This window comes from Gallinula chloropus, assembly GCF_964237585.1.
Source record: "Gallinula chloropus genome assembly, chromosome: 5".
NCBI lineage: Eukaryota > Metazoa > Chordata > Aves > Gruiformes > Rallidae > Gallinula > Gallinula chloropus.
In genome coordinates this window covers 43,030,962-43,053,877 of record NC_140090.1, presented here as the reverse complement: position 1 = coordinate 43,053,877, position 22,916 = coordinate 43,030,962, and the positions used below count along the sequence as shown (strand labels likewise).

Genomic DNA, 22,916 nt, shown 5'->3' with positions numbered 1-22,916 from the left:
CAATGCAGCATATGTTACTGTTCTGGATTTTTTTTTAATAGAAAGCGCTCCTTTTCAGCATTCCCCCTTCAGTGGAGTCACTTAGACACTTCCAGCTGGTGGCAGGGGATACAGCCATAATACAGCTTTCTCTGTCCCAGCTGTCTTTTTCATTACGTTAAATGTATTACGATGGCTGCAACCTTTTATAAAGGCTCAGGTACAGTACGTTATAGGAAGAAACCTGCAACGATGTATTTTTGTAGTGACTGCAAGCTTCTGTGAGATCTCTGAATCCTGAATGTGTTCCTGGCTCTGGTCACAGCTTTCCTTCCAGTCACTGGAACGTTTGCTGTGAGGGCTGGCTAAAGGTGCCTGAGGAAATCACCTTTTCCAAGGGAGCGTTGTTGTAAAGGATTTTTTTAATGCACTATGGCTCATGCAGCATCACAGTTAAAGAAAAACAGGGATTTAGAAATCAATGCTGAAGAAGAAACTGAGAAAAAAAGAAAACACAGGAAAAGATCCCGGGATCGGAAGAAAAAGGTATCTACATCTGTGCCAAATTCTTACAGGGGTTCTTTTGTTTTAATGTTCCTACCTTGCAATTGAAGTATTAAAGCTCAGTTTTTGCATGTAACTCAGTAGCTGCTGGAGTTATTTGTTAATGCTGCGAAGTAGCATTGATATCTACAACTGTGGGGTTTGCAAAGCGATTGAATGTTTAATTGTATATGTTGATTGCAGCGACCATTCAGGTGTGGGTGCATTTCCCAGATAAAACACTTGTGTTACCACGATATGCAAACTGTCTGTGAGTTGCAAATAGTTTTTAACCAGGACGTAAGATTAAACGCTGAGCTTTCTCATGGATTTAATAGCATAACAGTTTAACCTTACATACATGTACTTAAGGGGATGTGCATGGACACGGGTTTTTTGGTTGGGTTTTTTTTCCTTTGTGTTGGGACTGTGTCACGTTTGGTTTGTGAAACATCCATTTTTGCGATAACGTTACAGAAATAAGGTGTTTCAGCATCCCCTTCCCGCACCTCCCCCTCCCCCCCCGTCCCCCGTCCCCTCCCCCCCCCCGCCCCGATGAGCTGTTTTATTGAATTGAGCTGTAACAATCTGTTATTAGCAACTTTCTTTTGTTAGGGAGATATCTGCCTGGGATCACCGAGCCTGGTTTTTCTCTGCTGTGGGTTTGTCTTAGCTGCAGAAAACCCTCCAGCACGCTAGGACCTGAAAAATGAAGTAGGCACTGCATTGCTCATTGTTCAGTTCAGGAGCCCCTGCGTGATTCCTTCCATCCTGCCCATTTCTCTCGAAGGTATAAAGCAGAATAGTTAGGGTTTGTGACATAATGACCAATAAAGAGGCAGCTTGGGCAATTCCGTGGCTATGTCCTTAAAAATGACACCTTGTGCTCTGCTCCCCGGAATTAAGGTCCTGCTGTGATCTCTTGCCTTTGGTTGTATTTTATGGTAATATTTCAAGAACCTTTCAAGAAGCCAGTTGTCTCAGCAGAAACCTGGGCACATAGTATTTCTGTGTGCCTTTGTGAAATCCCCCTAAAGGGGGGTGGGGGGTGGGACTGGATGATCTTCATGTGCTCAGGAAAGTGGTGCATGTGCTTTCTAACCAACATGCAGATTTTCTCCAGCATATGTGCATCTTTTGGTTGGGTGAGAGTCAGCATTTCCCTGCCCTTCTCTCTCCCACACCCCACCCCCCCCCTCTGCCATGGCAGTACTATACATAATGAAAGGCACCGAGAAACCCGCTGCCTTCTGTTCCAGCAAGCATGTTAGGGGACTGCTTAGATGGCTGCAGCGAATGCACAGCAGCATGCTAACTGTGTAGGTATTTTTTCTCTGCAAATGTACACACAAAGAACTTATGAATCATCTTCCAGTATAAAGTGTGAAAACAAGATTCTATTTTGGGGGCTAATTTTGAGGCACTGCAGTTTTGAAATTGGCCTGATTTAGAGATTATTTTTGCCTGTCGGCTGTTTAGGATATATGCAGGTCTGTAATATAACTATCGGGGTAGCTTAAGGTGTCATTCCCCGCCCCCACCCCCCTGCCAGCTGAATCTCACCAGTTAGGAATTTTAGGAGCTGGCCTGCCAACCCATCTTTACCTGTAGCTTGTGACCCCAAATGTATAGTCTCTCAGCTAACTCTACTCATGATGGAGGAAGCCCAAGCCGTACTTAATGTGCTCAAGTTTTTAACAATAGCATGCCTGACTGTACCTGTAATGCTTTCTTTGTGAGAGGATGCTTTCTTCCAGTTTGTAATTAGAACAGTATAGGGGGGATGTAGCAGCAAGAGGCTCTTGATTCAGTGAGGTGAGACAATTGCTTTGTGGACAAAAATCCTTTATTGTTTATACAACACAGTGCTGTAGAAAGGATCTCTCTTAGCAACCAGAGTGGCACGTGGATAAGTATCAGCCTATTAATCTCAAATGTGTGAATTTTTCCAGTATTTTATTACTGCATTTTAAGAATGATACTAAAATTACAGCACTTTTGCCCTGCCAAAGGCTTTTGCTGGGCTCCCCTTCACACCCTTCATGTCACGCTGTAATTGGTAGCTTATTTCAGCTTCTTTCTGGGTTTCCTCAGGACTTTGCAGATTCGGGGTGTGCAGGGGCTCTCTATTCTAGGAGAATAGAGCAAGAACCAGCAATTGCTTCACTTAAAATTTATGCTTTTGGGCAGCAGTCTTGTCATAGCAAAGACAGGGTTTAACTCCTGGTACATGGGGCGTAGGAAGTCCAACAATTGCGATTTATCATTTTGTACTTTCCTGACTATTTAAAACATTTTCCCCCCAATTTTTCCACTATGAGTTGTGAGTCACTTCTTGTTCCTCTGCACCACCCACAAGCAAGCAGTACTCGAGGGGTGGGGTTTTTTCCCTCTTGATCACATGATACTGCACAAAGCTAACCCTTCGCTTAAGCAGTATGCAGAAATATCCTTTAGGGTCTTCCAGTTGTGTCAGAACAGCAGAGCATGCTAATGTTTGTGGATAATTTATACAGTAAGGAGACCAAGGCAGCCAATGGTTAAAAGTAAGGCTGCTCTGGAGCTCCCAGTGTCCTGGACTTGATGATACCCGCAACAGCGATGCTGATTTATGTTTCTATTTAGTTTGAAGATTGCAGTCTGAGGGTAATATTTCACTGCTTTTGACTGGTTAAGCAATTTACAGTGTAATAATGTTTCTGTTAAGGCTTGCTTCAGTCTTTGTACAAGAGAAATGACCTTTTTAAAAACACACACAAACCAAAGGCCCATGCTACACCCAGTCCCGTTTACTTTCAAGGTGAGAGATTTTCAAATTGCCGCACTCACCTCTGTCCAGACGCTGCATATGGGCCCACCACACTGCTTTTGTCTGCCTGAATTCAAGATGTTTCTGAAGGTTCAGAGCTCAAATAGTCTACTTTACATAAGAGAAAGGGATGTGGCCAGGAAATGCACAGTGTGGGGCGAATAGTCTGCATTATACAGTTCTTCCTTTTGTTCTGTCCAGGCTTACAGCTTCTAGCGGATCTACCTTTGGATGGTTGTGCAGTGTCCTACACTGCAAATAGCTTGAATACACCCAAGGGCAGACCTGAGCCTTACGTGGTATCACAGAACAAGCCAAGCCAATCTTTAAGGATTGATGCCTTGCCCTGTAGTGCAGCTCTGGCATGTGTAGTTTGGTTTGTGAAAACCAGAAATTGTTTATCCTATAACAATGTCTGGACAGAAATTAATGGCTTAATGTTGTTCCTAAAATAAAGGTGAAATCCCTGCTTTTTTTGTGTGTGTGTTCTCTGCATAGTAGATAGTAGAAGAGGAGGGCAGGTCTTGGCACATACTCAATGATTTATGTTTTATACAATATTCAGTAGGACTGAAGTGGTTTCCGTTTGCGTGTGGGGCTCAGGAGCTAGCATGTTCTTTGGGAACACAGAGTAGCTCAATCATAATGCAAAAGCCTGGCTGCTGCCATCTCTGAGATGTTAAAGGCTGTTGCTGTCACTGTCACATCCTCTGCTGCTGCAACTTGTGGGCAGGAGGGAAAGTAATGGACACCGATGTCACAGATCCTGGTCATTCCATCACTAGGTCCCAGTGCTTGAAGGTTGTATTAATAACTTTCAGATACGCTGGAGGAACTGCCCTGCAATTTCCTAATGGGTATAAATCAAAATGCTGTGTCAGGAATGATCAGCCTGTAGCTGCACGGCTGTTCACGTGGCTTCAAGGAGCTTGTGCATTTCCTGTGCTTGGCTCTGCTTCCAGCTGCAGGGGCCTGTGGGAGATGGCATGGACTGCCTGAAGTGGCAAAGCCACAAACACCTCCCAGGAGGGGATATCCTAGCTGGGAGACTTCCACTGTTTCCTTTCCCCTTGGCTCTCTCGAGGCTGTCAGATGTTTTGTGGATCTCAGCCCTGTGTCAAGGTTTCAGAATCAATCTCACAAGACCGAAAAACTCCCCCATCTGCACCCAGAGAAGGAACCCAAGCAGAGGGCTGTGTGCAGCCTTGCTTCAAGTGGCCTCGCTGCTTTAGTTCCCTGTGATAATGAACAGGTGTAAGGGAATTCTGTCTGTGACAGGCATGTGTTTCTGAAATGAATTGCTCTGTGGTTTAGAAGGAAATGCAGGTTGGATTTGGTGCAGTTTTCACATGCAACCAAGTCTGGCAGTTATTGTTGCTTAACTCATTTGTGTTACAACATAAACCAGGCAGATGTTGCTCTGGGGAACAGACCTATGGTAAATGGAGAGATGACGTATATTAGGACCAGAAGGAATAATTGAAGTTAACGAATCTTTCCTAGATCCTAAGAAAATTTGAGTCATATCCTTAATTTTGGACATGATGCTCTTTCAAAGACAAATCTAATTGAATAATCAAAATATATTTTTGATGTTTAGAGGCACCGGTGGATGGGATATCTACTGGCAGTATTGAATTCCTACCAGCACAGGGTTTGGTGGTGAAAGAATGTTTCTATTCAGCTTCAAAAACAATTCCTCCTTTGAAGATGGACCCCCAAAGGAATGAAAACATTGCATTGTATTGTGTGGGTAGCATCACAGCATCATTTGAAGTGGGTATTGCGCAGTGATACTTTGTTTTTTATAAACCCAGAAAAAAATTTGCACTGTTACATGTTTAACATTTTTTAGGCAGGTTTCGAGCATTCAGCTTTCCCTCTTCACCTTCCCGATGCCTCAAGGTTATGCCGTCACAATGGATGGCCCTCAGTTAGCATGCAAGTGTCAGTTTGGGTTGTAAACCCAAAGTCAACAGCTTGTGGTGGGAGGAGGTAAGAAGGGGGAGGACTGACAGTGGTCAACATCTCCATTATAGGATCAAATGTGTTTCAACTACCTGGCTGGTGTTAATGGAATCCTATAAACTTCAGGGGGTTTTGACCCAGGCTGGGTTTTCTTTGGATTTTTGAGGGGGAGAGCAGAGGGGAAGGGAGGGGAAGTGACCCATCTGGGGAAAAGGGATACTTTTGAAGCAAAAGGAAGTTTGAAGATGATGATTTACACATTTGTGGATATTCAGCTCTTTGCCAAAAGTCAAAACACTGTGAATTTCAACCTCTTAACTTGCCTGAATTGCTGGCTTCAGGATAATTCACAGGTACTTTGATACAGTTCCCCATGGACAATCATTAAATGTTTGTTACCGAGAGCCAAAATATTTGTGGACTAGTGGAACTGAGTGAGCACCTGCTAAAGTTGAGTGTTAGATTCAATCAAACCTAGTTTGGCTGGAACGGGGACTAAGAACTAAGTTCTTGGTGTACGCAATGTGGGTAGAGAAAAGAAATAGAGAAGAAAAAAGGCCAAGTTGTAAGTTGGATTTAAAAAATAATTGTACTTAATTCCTATGTGAAAGGGATTGACGTATTCCCATGCTGATCAGAATGGAAGTGCGGATAATGAAGGGCTAGATTCACCGCAGTAATGTGTACAGCTGGTTAGGAGAACAGACGAGTGGAAATGGGGATTCCCTGACTTGAGGTGGTAAGGCAAGAGCAGGACTGAGTTGTAAAGGCATGAAGAACCAAGCCTGAAGGGTTGGATCAGGTCCAGCTTGACTGTCAAGTTGTAAACCTTTTAGGCCATTCGGTAACTCTACGAAACAAAGCTTCCCGTTAGACTGGGACATGTGGGGGCCCGTTCAGGTAATAAGCTCCACTGAGATGGTGGAGCTGCCCCTAACATAGTTCCTGGCTTCGGTTAGCCAACTTAGGCTACAGCCCTACATATTAAATGGAAAAAGATAGGTGCCTTCAGAGGTTAATTCAGTGAATGTGAGACAATTTAAAGCAATGTCCTCATTTTCAAAGGTACTGAGTGTCCTCGAGCCCTGAAGCTCCAGCTGACTTTTGAGCATTCTGCAGGTCAGACCCTGGCATCTCTGGTCAGTGTTCGGGATGCTGTAACACTTGCTAAAATTTTGTTTCTTGTGTATCTGTTGCCTGGGAACAGTATTTGTGTGGAGCTCCACTTTGTTAGCCAGCACTACGCAAGGTAGCTAGCTACCAAACTCCGTGGAAGAGGTCAGCTTTTGGGTTGGGTGTTGCTTTTGTGGGATTTTTGTGGGTTTGGTGGGGTGGTTTCTTTACAAAAGTTGAAATCATTGTATAGTGACTTGAAAGGGAAATCCAGCAGAAGGTTTCTTTAGGATTTGTTCAAGAGAGACTAATACGGATAGAAGAATTGGATTGAAATATGATTGTTTGGCCAAATGAAAAGAAAATTCACTCTGGGATGTATTTATTTATTTTAAAATTAAATAATAATCTGAATTTCTCTGTTATTTAGAAAGTCATAACTGTTCAGTAATGTGAATTCATCCAGATGAGGTGGTTGATACTCTGAGATATACGTAAGCAGTTTAGTGCCTTTGTATTACATACCAGAAGTCAAACTTCATTTTGCCGAAAGATATGGAATGTGTTGTACTGCACAGTCACCATCATCTGAGCGTGATGTTAATAAACTTTTTATGGTTTGTTTTAATGATCTGAAAGATATATTTTACCTAACTCTTTGGTTGTTTACCTATGTTTTATTCTCAGTTTTGGATTTTAGCTTATTGCGCAGCCAAAGGACCTAACATATTATATGCTGTGCCACCATGGCTATCAACTTTAAATCTCTGTTTGAGTGAGGTTCATATCAGTGTCAACTTTTATTGAAAATAATTCATAACCAAGCAGAAATAGACAAAGTAGAGAGGGTTAATGTGTATGGCTTTTAGGTCAGCTACCTGTGCAAATTCTGATATCCTAGTTTGTTGCATCTGTCCTATTCCGCATCTGTCCTACTCAAATCCACGGAACTTTATAGAAGCTTTTATTTACTGATAAAAGTGTCAGTATCCAAGGACTCTTAATACATGGATGAGTCTTGAGCACTAGAAGGAAATTAGAGGCCTGGAGCACCTCCCCTACGAAGAGAGACTGAGGGAACTGGGCTTATCCAGCCTAGAGAAGAGAAGGCTGTGGGGGGACCTCATTGCAGCCATCCAGTCCCTGAAGGGAGCAGAGAAACAGGAGGGGAATCAGCTTTTTCAAAGGGCAGACAACAGCAGGACAAGGGGAATGGAGTGAAGCTGATAGAGGGATGATTTAGATGAGATATTAGGGGGAAGCTCTTTACAGAGAGAATGGTGAGGGGCTGGACTGGGCTGCCCAGAGAGATGGTGGATGCCCCATCCCTGGGGTATTCAAGGCCAGGTTGGATGGGGTCTTGGGCAACCTTGTGTAGATCCAGGCCTGGAGGTTGGTGGCCCTGCCTGTGGCAGGGGGTTGGAGCTCTGTGATCCTTGGGGTCCCTTCCAACACAGACCATTCTATGATTCTATGAAATGACGGTTGTTACCTTCACAGGCATCTGCTACCCCATCATGACGTTATACACACTGCATTTATTTCATGGGTGTGACGTGATATATATGGCCTAGAGGAGGCTACCTTGACAAAAAATCTCCATCAGTAACATAAACTTGGTGCCTCTAGTGGCCCCATCACTATCAGAAGCCAGGCAAGCTGTCATGGGTGCCTGGTGCTTCACCCATGGAGTTAGTCACTTGTATGGACCCCACAATCCTGCCGTCTTCTCCCTTGCTTCTCTTGTGAAGGAAGGGATGCATGTGCCACTTTGATATGTGATCTGACGTCAGTGGAAGTCACTGCCTTCTTTCAGCAAAGGAGTCCACGATGGCTTATAGAAAAGCATGGATTCTGAGCAGATTTCTGAACAACTCTCAGTTTTGGTGCATATTGAAGGAAAATCACAAGTCACTAACTGAGCTGCTCAAGTTAATGCGTTCCACGCTCATTTACAATACCCCTTTAAGTGCATGTGCATAGAAGGGATGAGAGTAACATGCCAATTGTTTGTATTTTGGTAGAATAGGGAAAGTATTTTTGAAAGCAGAAAAGCGTGTACATTTTTTTTGGTGAAATCTTGCCAATTCAGCTCTGAGCTACAGGCCTATCCTTAATCCTGTCGCCTCTGCCTTTTGAACTGAGTTGCTGTTAAGTATCTAGGCTCTCCTGGAATTAAGAGAGTTGGAAGTCAGAAGAGACGACAGGTAGTTGCTGAACTTGGAGTGCTATGAAAGGATTTCCTGGAGCTGCTGAAATGGTAGGTTTTGCACAAATCTATTTTAAAAGTAATCACTGTGCTTATGCAAATCCTTATAACTCAGATGGACCACAAGCGACTAGTAACTGATGTAAATTTGAGCACTTAGTTCGCTAGTACTGAGACACGACCATGGGGGTGTAACACAAATCCTCTCCTTCATAAATGATCTGCCAAGCTGGGGATGGTGCTCTTGTAAACAGCTGCTTGCATCACATCTTTGTGCTCTGATTGGTGAAGAGTTTTGGGAAAAAACTCATATCCTCTACAATTCAAGGACTTATACACCACAAAACGTGCATGTCATATATGTATTGAACGAGTTTGCACATGTGTGGGGCAAGAGCAGGAGGAGAGGTGGTGGTTGGGGACTTAGGATTCCCTATCTCTCTGCATTGCATCAGTCCACCCATGGCTCTGAAGCATCTCCAAAGTGTTCCCGCTTCCCACAGCAAGCCCCCAGCTGTGTTAAGGGGTGCTTATGCTGGGAGAGGTGTGTGTTCCCCCTTGCTCCCACATGGTGGCTCCAGGAAAGTTATGCTCAGCCCACTGCTGTAGGCCAGGCTGCTCCTCAGGGAGAAGCTGTCCACAGTGTCGTTAAAGGTGTTTTCAGGGATGTTTGCTGTGTGGCTGTTTGTGAATATTTTGTTTCTTCATCTATGTAATTTATAGTGCGATTCTGTTTCATATGTCACTGATTCCTAAAGTAATTAGAAATGCTATTTTTTAATGAAAAAATGCTATTTGAAAGAACAAGTCATTAGATAGAAAAGACCAAGAAGTTAAACTGTGTTTTTCAAACTTCTACCTCTTTTCTTTTGAAATCCTTCAAATGGCAGCTCACTGGTAGTTTCTGCATTGTGTTCTGAGCTCACAGTGCTCAGAACAATTCCCGAGTCAGTGCAGTTGGTGATATCTACCCCATTACAGCATGCTGATTTGCACGTTCTATAGAGCTTTCCTTAAAGGCAGCATTAAAATGCCGAACCACAGTGATGCCATCCTGCCTGTGCTCCCTAAGCCATACTTTTACCAGCCCCGTGTGGTGCTGGTAGAAGATACAGTTGTAGTTTCACTGTCTGTGCAGTACATGGGTTTCTTTTCTGGGGGATTACTTTTGAATGTCAGCATGTAGAACGGCTCTCTCATTGACTGACTTCAGCTAAGCGAGATTGACACAGTTAGCTGGGTAGTTGTCCTTTCCAGTGGTGGGTCCCGTAAGTTGTTCCTAAGCTTGCCCATCTGGAGCTGGCCTCTAGTGTTCTTTGGGAACCTGTAGTAAAGCAGACCTGGGTAAAATCCACTGGATGGATACTCCCTTCACTCCGCAGTGTGAGTTTGCAGGGCATTTTACTTACAGAAGGCAAAGGTGAAAAGGGAGCCAGTGACTGTAGCTAGCTATATGTAACTTCCAAGGCATTTTTCCAGGGTTCTAATGAGTGTATCTAATACATGTAGATATTTGGTGCTTTAGATGAGATTCCTTCATAGGTTGAATAATTTTATTTTCTCCTACACCACTATTTTTTCCTCCTGTAACTGCACCACCTCTTGTTCTGGACCCTACCATGGTATCTCTGAAATTACAATTATTTCTTGTTCATTAATCACTAGCTTAATGTCTAGCAACCATCTCAGCTGAATTTACTGTCGGCCCATGAGGAAATATCAGTGTCTGGATGACCTGAGTTTGTAACCTGTTCTCCTGCCCCTTGGGATCCGTATGAATCTAGCAATCATTTCTGGATCTGAGGCTAATGTTTGCATGCCCAAGCTGCAGGGAAATTAATGCAGTTATTATTCAGAAATAGACTGCTGACTAGACCTTGAATAAGCCTGGAGTGCTCTCCACACCTGAAGGGAAAGAACTCCCAAGAGAAGAGGTGTGAGTGCCAAGCACCTCACAGTGTGGCAAGTTAAAGAAGAGCCTCAATCTATGTGTAAGTAAAGGCAGCCTTGTCCTGTAGTTCTAAATCTCAAAGCAGGCATTTTTTTGACCAGGCAATATGTTCTGGGGGTGCCTGTGGACAGGCTTCTTTCTTACACAAACTCTGAGAAGCTAAAACATCCCATAGTGAAATATCGCTAAGAAGTGGGTGGGAAAGCTTCCTTTATTACATTTTTACCATCTAAGCAAAGAAAACATCTTCAAGGAGCAGCAGTGAATGCACTGGATACCTGGAGTCCTAGTTTTTCCTACTACTGGATTTAATCTGAAACCACCAGCACTTTGAAGCTGTAAACATCAAAATTCTGATAACTAAAGACTGCTGTTTTTCTCCCAGTCTGAAAAGATTAAAAAGATGTCGGGAGGAAAACATCTCTCATGACAGTGGGTGCACAATCAAAGTTTCTAAGTAGGGCAGCCTGAGGAACAGCCAACACTTTTTAACAGTTATGGGAAAGTGTACGTTGTTTGATGTGCCGAGCTCATTTTTTCCTCTCTACCTTCTTTTTTTTTTGCAATATCAGAACATCTGGTTATACTTAGAGGGCTTAATAAATGTTTTGCACACTCAGCATATGCCACCCACATAAAAGTATGCAAACTTTGAAGTCATCCAAGAAACAAACAAAGGGTAGGGGGTTCTCCCACTGACTCTTCCAATTTGATCTTAGGTGCATTCAATCTCTGTTTTTTTCTTCTCTCAAATATCTCTGCACTTTTCTTGTGTGTTTTAAGGATGCCTTTTCAACTGGCAGGCACCGACTCTCTTTCCGTTGATACAGAATATACCTTGCATTTCTTGCATAAGGACCATTGCTACAAAATAAGGCCCATGCAGGCTTTATAAGATGTTTTTTAATGACCTTGGAGCTGCTCAGTGTTGCTCTGGTGCGTCGCCTGTTGGCTGTGTTCTTGGGAAAGTTTTTCCTGGTGTATTGCCATTATTCTGGAGGAGAAATGTGGTTTTTAAAAAAGCATATGCTTTTTTAAAAAGCTTTTGTTGGTGAGGAAGCATGTGTAGTAACAAGTCTACTTATGGCCCTTGGTATCCTGTTTCCAATTTACTTTATGTTGAGTAATTTTTGTTTTGCATAGTACATGAAGCCACTGGTTAAAGGCTGTTCTAGAATGACTGATCGTACTAGTTCAGTTGCAGATAGAAATGCCTGTTGTTTACAAAGCTCTCTTTGCAAACTGTTTCTGTTTAGCCCACCAAATATAAAGGAAAACTGTCTCAATCCTGGCTTTCGGAAGCCGTGAGTTTAATCTAAAAGGGCTAAATACCCTGCATTTTATAATGCTGCCTGTATCTTCCTGCTGACCTATGTGCCTGTTACCCTTGAAGCTAAACTCACTGAATTGTGGTCAAGTCATAGGTCCAATTAGAAGAACCACTGAACTTACGCAATAAATTCAGCTTGAAAGGCCACATGCACAATTTGCCTTGGGTTGGAAAGCCAAGAGATGCTGTGACCAAATGAGGTCTGTGCGGAAGCTGTTCAAAATTGTAGCCCTTTGATTCTGTGCACAAAGCCGCCCCTTTCTCCTTGTTTACTACCAAACACAAGCAAGCAAACAAAGCTCGTGCACTTTTAAAACAAGGCAGTTTGAAGGAAGATGAGAGGGGGAAAAAAGGGCATGCAAGCATTAGAAAGGGCCTTGGTGTTGAAACAGGAGCCGTGATTAAATGGGAGATACAAGGGGAGCGATTGGGGCAGCTATGCTAGAAGCTTGGTTTCATTTTGGCTGTAACTATTTGCTGGGAGATGAACCCCTCGTTCTGATGGGCTCCTTACTACCCTGCAACATCTTGCCCATGCTGAGCCAGTAGATAAAACCTGGAAGAAGAGGGAGCAGAGTAAGGGCAAGTCCAGCAAAAATTATCTCCGGTTGGGACTGTGCTCCAAGCCCTGCTGAGATCAGGGAGGCTGGTGCAGGTAGGCTCTGTGAGCTATAAAGGTGATGTATGCTGATAAGGTGGCTAAGGGGACAGCTCTCCTCCCTGAGAACATCAGCCCTACTGCGAAGCAAGCACGTACAGTACTGCCTGCTGGGCTGCTGCTCTCTGATGGCACTACTGCTGGGGGACTGCGGTTGTCCTTGCAAAACCCCTCCTCCTCAGAGATGCTGGCTTGTTAGGGGGAGAAATTCAGGCAAAAATATAAAAAACCCTCTAGCTTTATGTAGCCGGGTGCGAAACTTAATTGGTTGGAGGACATCCAAGAGATTGCATCTGATTGAGTCCTTGAAAAGATAAGATCTCTTATCAGTTACCTGGCTGGGTGAATTTGTGCTGTGGCTATGTAGCCTAGTGCTTTGCCAAGGTCCGTGTACAAAGGAGGTAACTGCAAATCCATCCGGGCTCCTCAGTTTGAAGGTATCTTTGGTAGAAAGTTGAGTGATTCATTTACACCTACAAAATACCAATTGTTGGCTAAAATGCAGTCTGCTAACCCAAATATATATATATAAATTCTTAAATTTTAGGGGTGAAAACCAATTTCAGCTTCATGTCTTTGTGTGTTTGTCTCATTTGCAATAAAATTTTCTCATGTGTTCTTGACAAGTCAGAATCACTGCCCTAGTTTCTGTAAGACACGCTCTCCCATGCCTGCCTTCCTCTTGCCTAGAAAAGAGCTGTCTGGAAAAGGAGCAAAGGTTATATTCAAAAAAAGAAAATCGTGTCATGGGTTATATTAAAATGAAACACTGTCTTAAGGAAAGATGGAGATATGCAAAGAGGAAAAATTAAAACTGGGATGGGGAGCAGGGTGAGGTCTTGCAAAGCTAGCCAGGGAAATCCTTGTCAAAGTTTTTTGAGGGTTCTGACTGGAAGTGCTTCCTGTGGGTTCAGTTTTGTCTGGTTTAGTTATTCAAAACATCTTCTTTATTGGCTTTTTTAGAAACACACGTGTTAACCAGCGGCAGTTGGGTTTGTTAGTATCCGTTATTTTATTATGCATTTCTCATTCAGATGAATATTCAGTCCTTTGACTCTTGAATAGCTTTGTTCATGTAAACATAAATGTATGAAGCCTTATTAGCATGGGGACTGTCTGAAATCAGTTTTATTTCATGGGCAGCTGGTTGCTGTGACTCAGTGAACACAGCTGTCCATAGTTCTTATCTTTGCCAGATACCTTATCTTGAATGTCTATGGTGAAGGGAAACTAATGGCTGCTCAGGGCAAGAGTTGGTGGTAAAAGAGGGCAAGGTCAGAGGTAATGTGGCGGAAGTGTGTTAACCAGCCTCAGAATGACAACGCACAGTTGTTGCAAATGGCACAACCGGAACATTTAACAGCAGGGCAGTGATCACAGTTGGAAGGGACCTCGAAAGGTCACCTAGTCCAACCCTCCTGCCAGAACAGGATCACCCAGACTAAATCACACAGGAACGTGTCCAGGCAGGCTTGGATGTCTCCAGAGAAGGAGACTGCACAGCCTCTCTGGGCAGCCTGTCCCAGGGCTCCATCGCCCTCACAGGGAAACAGTTCCTCCTGACATTCCCACGGAACTTCCTCTGCTCCAGCTTGCACCTGCTGCCCCTTGTCCTATTGCTGCCATCACTGAGAAGACCCAGGCTCCATCCTCCTGACTCTCACCCTTTACGTATTTATAAACATTAATGAAGTCACCCCTCAGTCTCCTCTTCTCCAGGCTAAAGAGGCCCAGCTTCCTCAGCCTCTCCTCATAAGGAAGGTGTTCCACTCCCTCCATCACCATGGTGGGCCTGCACTGGACTCTGTCAAGGAGTTCTATGTCCTTCTTGAGCTGAGGGGCCCGGAGCTGGATACAGTATTTCAGGTGTGGTCTCACCAGGGCAGAGCAGAGGGCAAGAAGGACCTCTCTTGACCTACTAACCATACCCCTTTTAATGCACCCCAGGATGCCATCAGCCTTCTTGGCCGCGAGAGCACATTGCTGGCTCATGGTCATCCTGCTGTCCTCCAGGACCCCCAAGTCCCTCTCCCCTACACAAAACCCCTCCTGGTTTTGTGTCTTCAGCAAACTTTCTGACCATATTCCCTCATCCAGGTCATCAGTGAATATATTGAATAGCACAAGTCCCAGCACCAGCCCCTGAGGGACTCCACTAGATCCAGACCTCCAGCCAGACTGTCCCATTATCAAAACTCGCTGGCTTCTTCCATTCAACCAGCTCTCAATCCACCTCACTACTCAGCCCTTATATCCTCATAAAAGGCTATTAGATTAGTCAAACATAACTTCCCCTTGATATAACCATGTTGACTGCTCCTAACAACCCTCTTATCCTTGATGTGCCTACAGACAGCACCAAAGAGAAGCCATTACTTCACCTTTCCAGGGATGGAAGTGAGGCTGACTGTCTGTAGTTACTTGCCCTTTTTGATGATAATGATGGATTTCAGACTTCCTTCTGTAGTGAGAAAAGGGCAGGTATATTTTGTGGGAGACTCTGTTGAAGACTGTCCTGGCACTGCATATGAAGTACAGTGAAGTCAATGGAGGAAAGCTGGTCCTTGAGCCTGGTGTTGTTAATACACTGCTGTTATTTTAGAGAACGTTTTTCTTTCATTCTTGTGTACTGCAAACATTAAGATTTTACTTAAAATTATGCAGTATGTCTTTTAAGTCTATTTACATAGTGCTTGGAATGACTTTTAAAAAATGTTTGACCCAAGGATCATGGTGTTGCTGCCTTTCTTGAGTGCTTCTGCCAAATGTAATGGGAGTGTGTGTGTGGGGGAGTGAAACCACCTGTAACATAGCCTGCAAAGCAAAGAGAACTCACCTATCTCATCAGAGAGTGGACTTAAGATCTTTCCCTGCAAAGACCTAGAGTTTCTTTGCATTAGGATCAAGTTTCTCTTCACTTTGATATTAAAAACCTCTAGCTGCAAAAGATGTATTAGCTGTTGCAATTAAAATGCATTAGAAAAATATCATTAGATGTGCTGGCCACAGATTTCAGTTTTCAGAAAGCAAAATACTTTGCAACTTGATGGGCTGATCAGTTCTATCTGTTGAGTTGACAGACAGAAGAACTCTGGGCAGCTTCTGGGTTTGAAGTCTTCATTTAATTTTCACTTCTGCTTTCAGCCAGAAAGACGGACAGTAAAAAGGGGCACGGTTGTTTCTCAGACATCACAAATGGCTAAGCAAATTTTATTATAGGTCTGTTTGGTCAAAATGATAACGATGGCTAAATATTCTGGCGCTAACCCAGCAAAGTACTTAAGCGTGCACTTACGTTTAAGCCTATTTGTAATTCAGTTGAGTACAGAGGGAGCACTGTGTGCTTAAAGCAGAGTCCAGTATTAAGCAGTGTGCTGATCGGGGGCCATGGTGCTTACCCTGTCAGAAGAGAGAGTCTCTAGAAGAAAAGACCCATCCTGCAATGCAGCATGTCATCCCAGCTCTGTGCATACAGAGTTGGGTGTGAGCCCCTGCAAGCCAGAGATTTCACCTGGAATAGTAGCTTGAACCATTTGGGATCTTGATCAACTCCAAAATTTGGCATTTCAAAGCCATCATTTGTTTTGTGGGTCCTTTGTTTAAACCTGTTATCGACAACATTTACTCTTTATATCAGTAAACATTGACATTGAGAAAACCATGAAAATGAAGGTAAGTCCATTACATAAGGCAAAGGCAGGCCACTTAGCGCTGTCACAGCTGATAATTGCACTCATATTATTGATTTAATCATGCTTATTAAGTAGCTAATTAAATCATTATATGGGTGGTATTACAGAGGTATTAATTCAATATGTAAAGTGTAAGTATAGAAATTTTCCTTTGGGCAGATATTTGGAGGCCACAAACAAATGGAAATTTGGAAGATAACTCACCAAAGCCTAGCAACTAATTCAGGCTGATTTTTTTTCAGGCAAGAGTTTCTAAATTTGGAAAATGCAGAGTCTGATATGCTTAAAGACACAAATTTGATTTGAGCTCAACAAAGCATTTCAAGTCGCCAACAAGACGATCACATTCTGAAAAAGAAAAAACCCAGATGACAAACCCAAATCAAACCAACCATACAATGCTGATTGAAATTTTTAAAATTAAAAAAATCCCTCACTTGTAAGTGTTTGTCTTGCTATGTTGAAACAAAGGATTTTATGTTAAATGTTTTTGTTCTTGCTTTGAAATTACTATGTAATCATTTTGGAAAGCTGAACATTCTGATTATGATGTGTCATTTATATTCGGCAGTGCATTCCTAAAATAATTTCTGTGTAATCTGGTGGGGATTTTCCTCAGATTTATTTTTTTGTTGCTGTGAGGAAAGGGAGCCATTTCAATCACTAAGGCTGCTCCCCTTGTGACAGCCCTCCAAATGTGTCAGGACTCTACAGCAAATTCAGTCTTGTGAAAACTGTTAAGGATCAACTTACCCTAAGACTGTAGGTGAGATGGAATATGAGCTCATGGTGATGGCATGTGCTGTTGTTCTTGGCGCATCCATGATTCTGGAGACTCAAATTAGCGGTACGATAGCCAAGTGTCAGTGTTAAGGTGAGCCTGTTCTCTGTGACATTGCACAAGCATGTCTTGGCTCTCCACCTTCCCACCCCCATCAGCGAAAGGCTTTGTCCTTTGGAGGAGGCGAATGTCCGTGAGGCAGATGTCGGTGAGGCCTGGTGCTAGAGAGAAACACATCGCTTCTGTAGTCATGTTGATTTACATGTGTGTGTTTCCCTTTTCAAGAGAACAGATTTTTTTAAAATTTTTTTTTTAAACCTTTTATAAACTGGTTTAGGTCAATGAATTCAAACCTAAGATTGCTAAAATGACTATTTAAAGTCTTAGCTATTATCTATTTTAATTTCCTCTGTTGGAGAGTACCCCAAAACACTCATTATGTGGAGAGTATAATCTCTGAAGAAGTGACATGGTGGAATTAATGAACAATTAACTATGATCATACATTATAAACAGAGCTGATTAGAATCTACACATGCCTGGGCTTTAGAAAGACTCTTTTGACTCAGCTTTGTGTTGCTGAGGTAGGTCCATGCAGCTCTCGTTTCTTATTCATTGTGTGAGCATAGCATCATTTCCTCTGAGTTAAGGCTGCATCTCCTAGTTTTCATGGCAACCAGACAAAGAATTCATTCTCCCATGTCTTGAAGACTATTCTCCAATATTTGGTGTGGTGATTAAATTGGGGAGAAAGCTGTAAAGCTGGAAGGAAAGAAATATCTGTCCCCAGTAGCTGTGGCTGCTGGGTGGTGTATGTGGCATGGAATGCAGTCACTGTGCTCTGCAACTTACTGTCTTCATTTAATCAGACAAGCGTCGGGTGAACCATAGAAATTCCATCTGCATTCACAGTGGGCTCCATGCATACTATTTACACTTTTTTCCTCTCACTTTACTTAACTTCCACATGTATGTGCTTAATAAACAAGTGTGCTGTTATAAATCACGTTGATTCTTCCGAAACAGTAATGTCAGATAACTGTGATCAAAATAAGACTTTGAACATTAAAAGGAAAAGGCTTCTGTCGTTTTAAAATAGAAGCAGGTCCTGAGCTCTCCTAATGTCATTGGGGACAGTCAAGGATTTGTTTCAGGAGCTGCAGTGCAGCACCAGGCGATGACTGGACATACAGCTTGATGATTTTGCATCGCATAAAAGCACCACTTCCCTCTTGTGGCCTCAGTGCTCTGATCACCTTGAAAAGTGAGACAAAAGAAATGGTCTGCTGGATTACTGACCTTTTATTGTAACAGCAGAATCCTTTCATTGTTTTATCAAATGACTTGATGCCCTCAAGGGCAATGCGTTTGAAACCGGGAGATTTCATTTGCAGGAAGCATGCAAAATTCCTGTTACATAAGCAGAGGTGGAGTTTTATACATGTGCTCTGGGTGTGCGGGTGCTTGTGCTCCTTGGAATATGCATACGTGAGAGATGCTTAAAGCAGTGGCTTGGTCTGAAAAAGCAGAGAGCCTAATGTCTGGAGAGGTTTGTTTTGAAATGATCAAAATTTTTTCCAGAAGTTAGGACCAACTCAATTGGATACAGCAGCATTAAGTGGTAAAACAGCTTGTTTCAGTGCCACAAAGATGTGTTCAAACGGTACTTCTAATATTCCTAGCCTGATTATCGAGTGTCCTCTTCCAGAGACTATGCACCGTAACTGTTAAACAATACAGAATTGCCTGGGGGGGGGGAGTTTTAGCAAAACCCATGGAATTCCAAGAGTCACGGTCACGATATTAAATGTTCATGCAATAATTTTGTTTGTGGGGTCATTATGTGATTCTTGTGCATTCTTGTCTTCCATTACTAACTACTTTGAGTAGTGCCCAGGTACAGACGGAAAGAAATAAGAGTTAGGCAGATAAATTCAGAGATTTTCTGGTAGGACTTGTTCAGGTATCAAGTGTCAGCTGCTTGTAGTGTGTTCCCTTTTAGACCATGATTTATCCCATTAGTTGTGCCTTAATACTGATAGATACAAATTATGAAACTGTGCTTGTCTTTAGATAAAAATGCTTTTCACTAAGAGTCTGAAAGTGTTTTTTTAAGTTATTAAGCACTAAAGGCTTTGGCCCCTCTCCTCTTTGCAAGGTAAACGTGGTGGGTGTGAAATCTGTCTGTACCTTGTGCAGGCATTCAGTTACTGGGCTGTGGCTGCAGTGGCTTTGACCCAAACACTAGTGACAAGTGTAAGCAGACCAGTGAACCCCCGGGGGACTGCGTTCCTGTTTGAAGGGCACAGAGCACGGTCCCAGGCTGGGCATCATGATAGAAGCCCTCAGGAGCCTGGCTGGAGATTGTGATGCTCCGGCTGCAGAGAGCAATGTTCACTGTGTTCGAACAAGTGGGAGAAGGTATGGAGGGTGCAAGGGTGTATGTAAAGCAGGTAGCAGGGCTTTGTCCTTATTTGTGCCTTCAGCTTTCCACGGGCCAAGCCCTGAGGAATGAGCAGCTCCCTGGGTCTGGAATATCCCCCTCTGCGGGTTTGGCTTTAGAACTGCTTGGCTCTGGCTGCCCTGCCTCGAGCAGAGCTAAGGTTTTTTACAGTGGCAGAGGATGGGACAGCCTGCTGTCTGTGGTATGAGAGAGGGGGAGGTTTTCCTTCTTCCATCTCACAGCATCAGAGAGTTTGAAAGCAGTGTGGTTTGCAAGTTCAGCGTTGGAGAAGGTGAGGCTTGTGCTGGTTGATGGCTGGAGTCCACGTAAGCAAAGGCAGGGGTCCAACTCTGAGGGAACCGGGAGTTACAGCTGCAGTGGGATTAAAATGGAAATCTTCAGAGAGGAATATTCCTCCTTCCTTAGAGATGTGTGTTACATGCTGATCACTGAGGAGCCCCTTCTGCTGGCTCTTCATGAGGCAGCTCCAGGAACAGTATCTCATTTTATGAGACCAGTGCTCCTTGCAGGCTGGTTACAGCAGCCTTCCTGTAACTGTGCATTGCTATAATTAGGGCACTTCTGTCCTAATGCACGTGTTCCGCTTCCAGGATCGACACAACTCTCTCTTCAGGGCTTTTTGTTGTTCACTGTGGGCATGCTAGACTGTTCAAAGCTCATGTGACTGTCCTTGATCCAGTTCTGCATGAAGTCAGGAATATGCTCTTTGACTTCCACCAGCCAAGGTAACATGTAAGGTTTTGCAGCTGAACTGAATTTCCTGGACCAGCTGAAGGAGCATCTTTTTTCAGATAGGAATTTTTAATTCTGAGGGATAGGCAGTATAGTCAGTAGTTGAAGGAAAATGCCTGCAGAGTGCAGGGTAAAATTAATAAAAATCATGGCTTAATGTGTTTTGCTTTTTGCAGGAATCTTTTCCAGACATTGCGGGTATCTGGAGACCAAACCAAGAAAACGTTGATCAATACAGCAGAAGGAAACCTGTAACATGAGGTCCTCTGCCAGTAATGCAATTGCTTAATAACTGGTGGCATTGATTATTGAGAAACTGAATACTCTGTGCTAAAACATGAGAATATAGATTCATTTACAGCAGAGCAGCTCATCTCTCTTCTGGCTTTCAGAGTATCCGTAACTGTGCTGTGAGCTACAATATGTTATAGACCCTGGAGAAGCAACGTGGATGAGAAGTCATCAGAGACCTCTGTGTGATCTTGGAGTGTGGTCTGGTGTTTTTTGGGCTACAGTCTGTTTAGATTCATTGCGCCTCTCGTCACTGAAAACTTCAGGGCTTAACTCCTCTTTTTCCTCCATCTTGCCATACCCAGAACTTGCATGTTAGGGTTGCAGATGTTCAACTTCCTTCCTGCTTTGGAGGGACAGCACTAGTTTGGGGGTGTAGCGGTGCTGGCCCACCCAGCTGGGTGGTAGAGGCAAAGTGCATGCTCATGCACCCTTTTTTGGGCTCTCAGCTTAACTTCAAGATTAAACTGAATCCTCAGCATTTTTAGGGCTGCGTTCTTTCTGTTGAATAGAAGCAGAACCATCTTCCAGGCTGTCACGCTTAGCTGGATCACAGGTTGTGCTGTGTAGCCCTTTGCAGGTCTAGTTGGAAAAGCATAAAGTAGAAAGAACACATTTTCAAACCCATTCTCCCTGTCTGTTTAGCCTACAGGTGGTGTATGTTGGTTTCTTACTACATTGCCAACTCTACAGCATCTCCAGTAACCTGATCCATTAACAGGACAATATTTGCCAATTAAAAAATGATGCCTGGCATGCACCCAGTTGTTTTACTGATGGTAACGGATAAAATCTTGGACAGGAGAACCGTGTTTTCTCCTCTCATAACTGTCTACGTGATTGATCAGTGTGGCTTTGGTTTGATTAGGAGCATTAGGCTCATTTCAGGCTGTGCTTTCTCCCCATTGCCACCAGAAACTCAAATTGCTGCCTGTATTGGTAGGAAATATCTGGCTGCAAAAGCTCCTTTTGTCTCCAGCCTGTCACCTGGTTGATCTTTTCCTGCAATTATAAGGAAACAGAAGCCCAGTTCCCAGGACTTTCTGCTTTGGCAGTAATTTGCTTTTAGCTTTAGGGTTCACTGCTGTTCTTTCCTTTCTGTGCTGTGGTGGATTATGCGGGTTTCAGAACTGTAAAAGCCCAGTTATCTTTGTTTCCACAAGCTTGATTGCAATTTTGGTCCCCCAAGTTACTGTGAAAAAGCATGAGTTCTGAAACTCTGATCTCAAAAGGTACATTGCTGTTAAATCTCTGAGCTTCGACATTAAAATATTTTCATTTTCTCTTAAGAAGAAACTGAAAAAAGCTGGTTGAGAAAGCTTTCACAATGGCATGCTTTTGCTACACATGGAGTGTGAGTCACGGCATCAGTAACATCAAAGCGTTTGCTTCCTCCATGACATACCAGTTGTACCTCAGCAAAGGCAGGTGCGATATGTGTGTTGACTGGCTGCATGGTGAACGCTTATTAATTAGGAGGTTTAAGCTCATGAGAAAGCTACAGACACTGTAGATGTAACTCTTCTCCCAGAGTTACGGACAGATGCATTAGGCTGGAGACAGACATAGAATCTTTGGACTTGATCCTCTGTGGAAAACAAAGTGAATTGCTACCAGAGACTGACTATTACCAACACTTTCTGCTTGCCTCCATCACTCTTGAACACGTGTTGGTTTACTTTCTAAGTTGAACAAGTCCTCTAGGAATGACTTGCCAAGCGCCAGGAAGTGCTCTCCTGTGAAAAATTGACAGGTAGACTAATACTATTCTCTTTTAATGATGTTTTAAGGTAAGCAGAGATCTGAATGTCTCTCTTAAACTAGATTCAGAAGGAATCTGAACTGTGGTATGAGAAAAGAAACAACCTTGAGAGTGGTTTTAAAATCCCCCCATCACTTTTATTAAAGGAGATTTTAGACTTAATTTCCTTTTATGCTGTGCTTTATGTGGTTATTCACCTGTTTGTTTGAAAGGAGTGTTACAAGACTTTGTTAGTCTCTCACCTCTTTTTGATTCAGACATAAATGGTTCTACCACGTATAAAACCACGAGGAAGCAAACCCTAGCAAGCAGGGTTTTATCCCATTTAATATTTCAAAGACAAGGAGCTAAGAGCTTTCAATTTTAGCCTACCAGCAAGAATAGACGTGATGAGGAAGGATCAGAATAGCCAAGCACAAAGATGATTTGTCATTATTTAAAATCCACTGGTATGTGTGAATTCTTTGTGACCATATAACTTCATTTTGCTTATATAAAGAATAAATTAGTTGCTGGCAGAGACTGCTCTCTGTATGAAAAAGAATCAACGAATTTCTTCCCTATTGCATCTTCTTTTGATACTGAACATTAACATTTTCTAGAGGAACAACTGATTCCTGGGCTCCTCAAAGAA

At 43.1% G+C, this 22,916-nt stretch overlaps 1 protein-coding gene across 1 annotated transcript in view; it reads left to right on the top strand.

Annotated features, from left to right (window-relative positions):
* Positions 1-411: 411 nt before the first annotated feature.
* ANK3 (ankyrin 3) overlaps positions 412-22,916 on the top strand; it is a gene marked incomplete at its 5' end in the record, with an annotated part of 223,232 nt that continues 200,727 nt past the window's right edge. The window contains one exon of the mRNA XM_084265470.1: positions 412-525. Within this exon, the coding sequence (XP_084121596.1) occupies positions 412-525 (114 nt within the window). The remainder of the gene's footprint in view (positions 526-22,916) is intronic.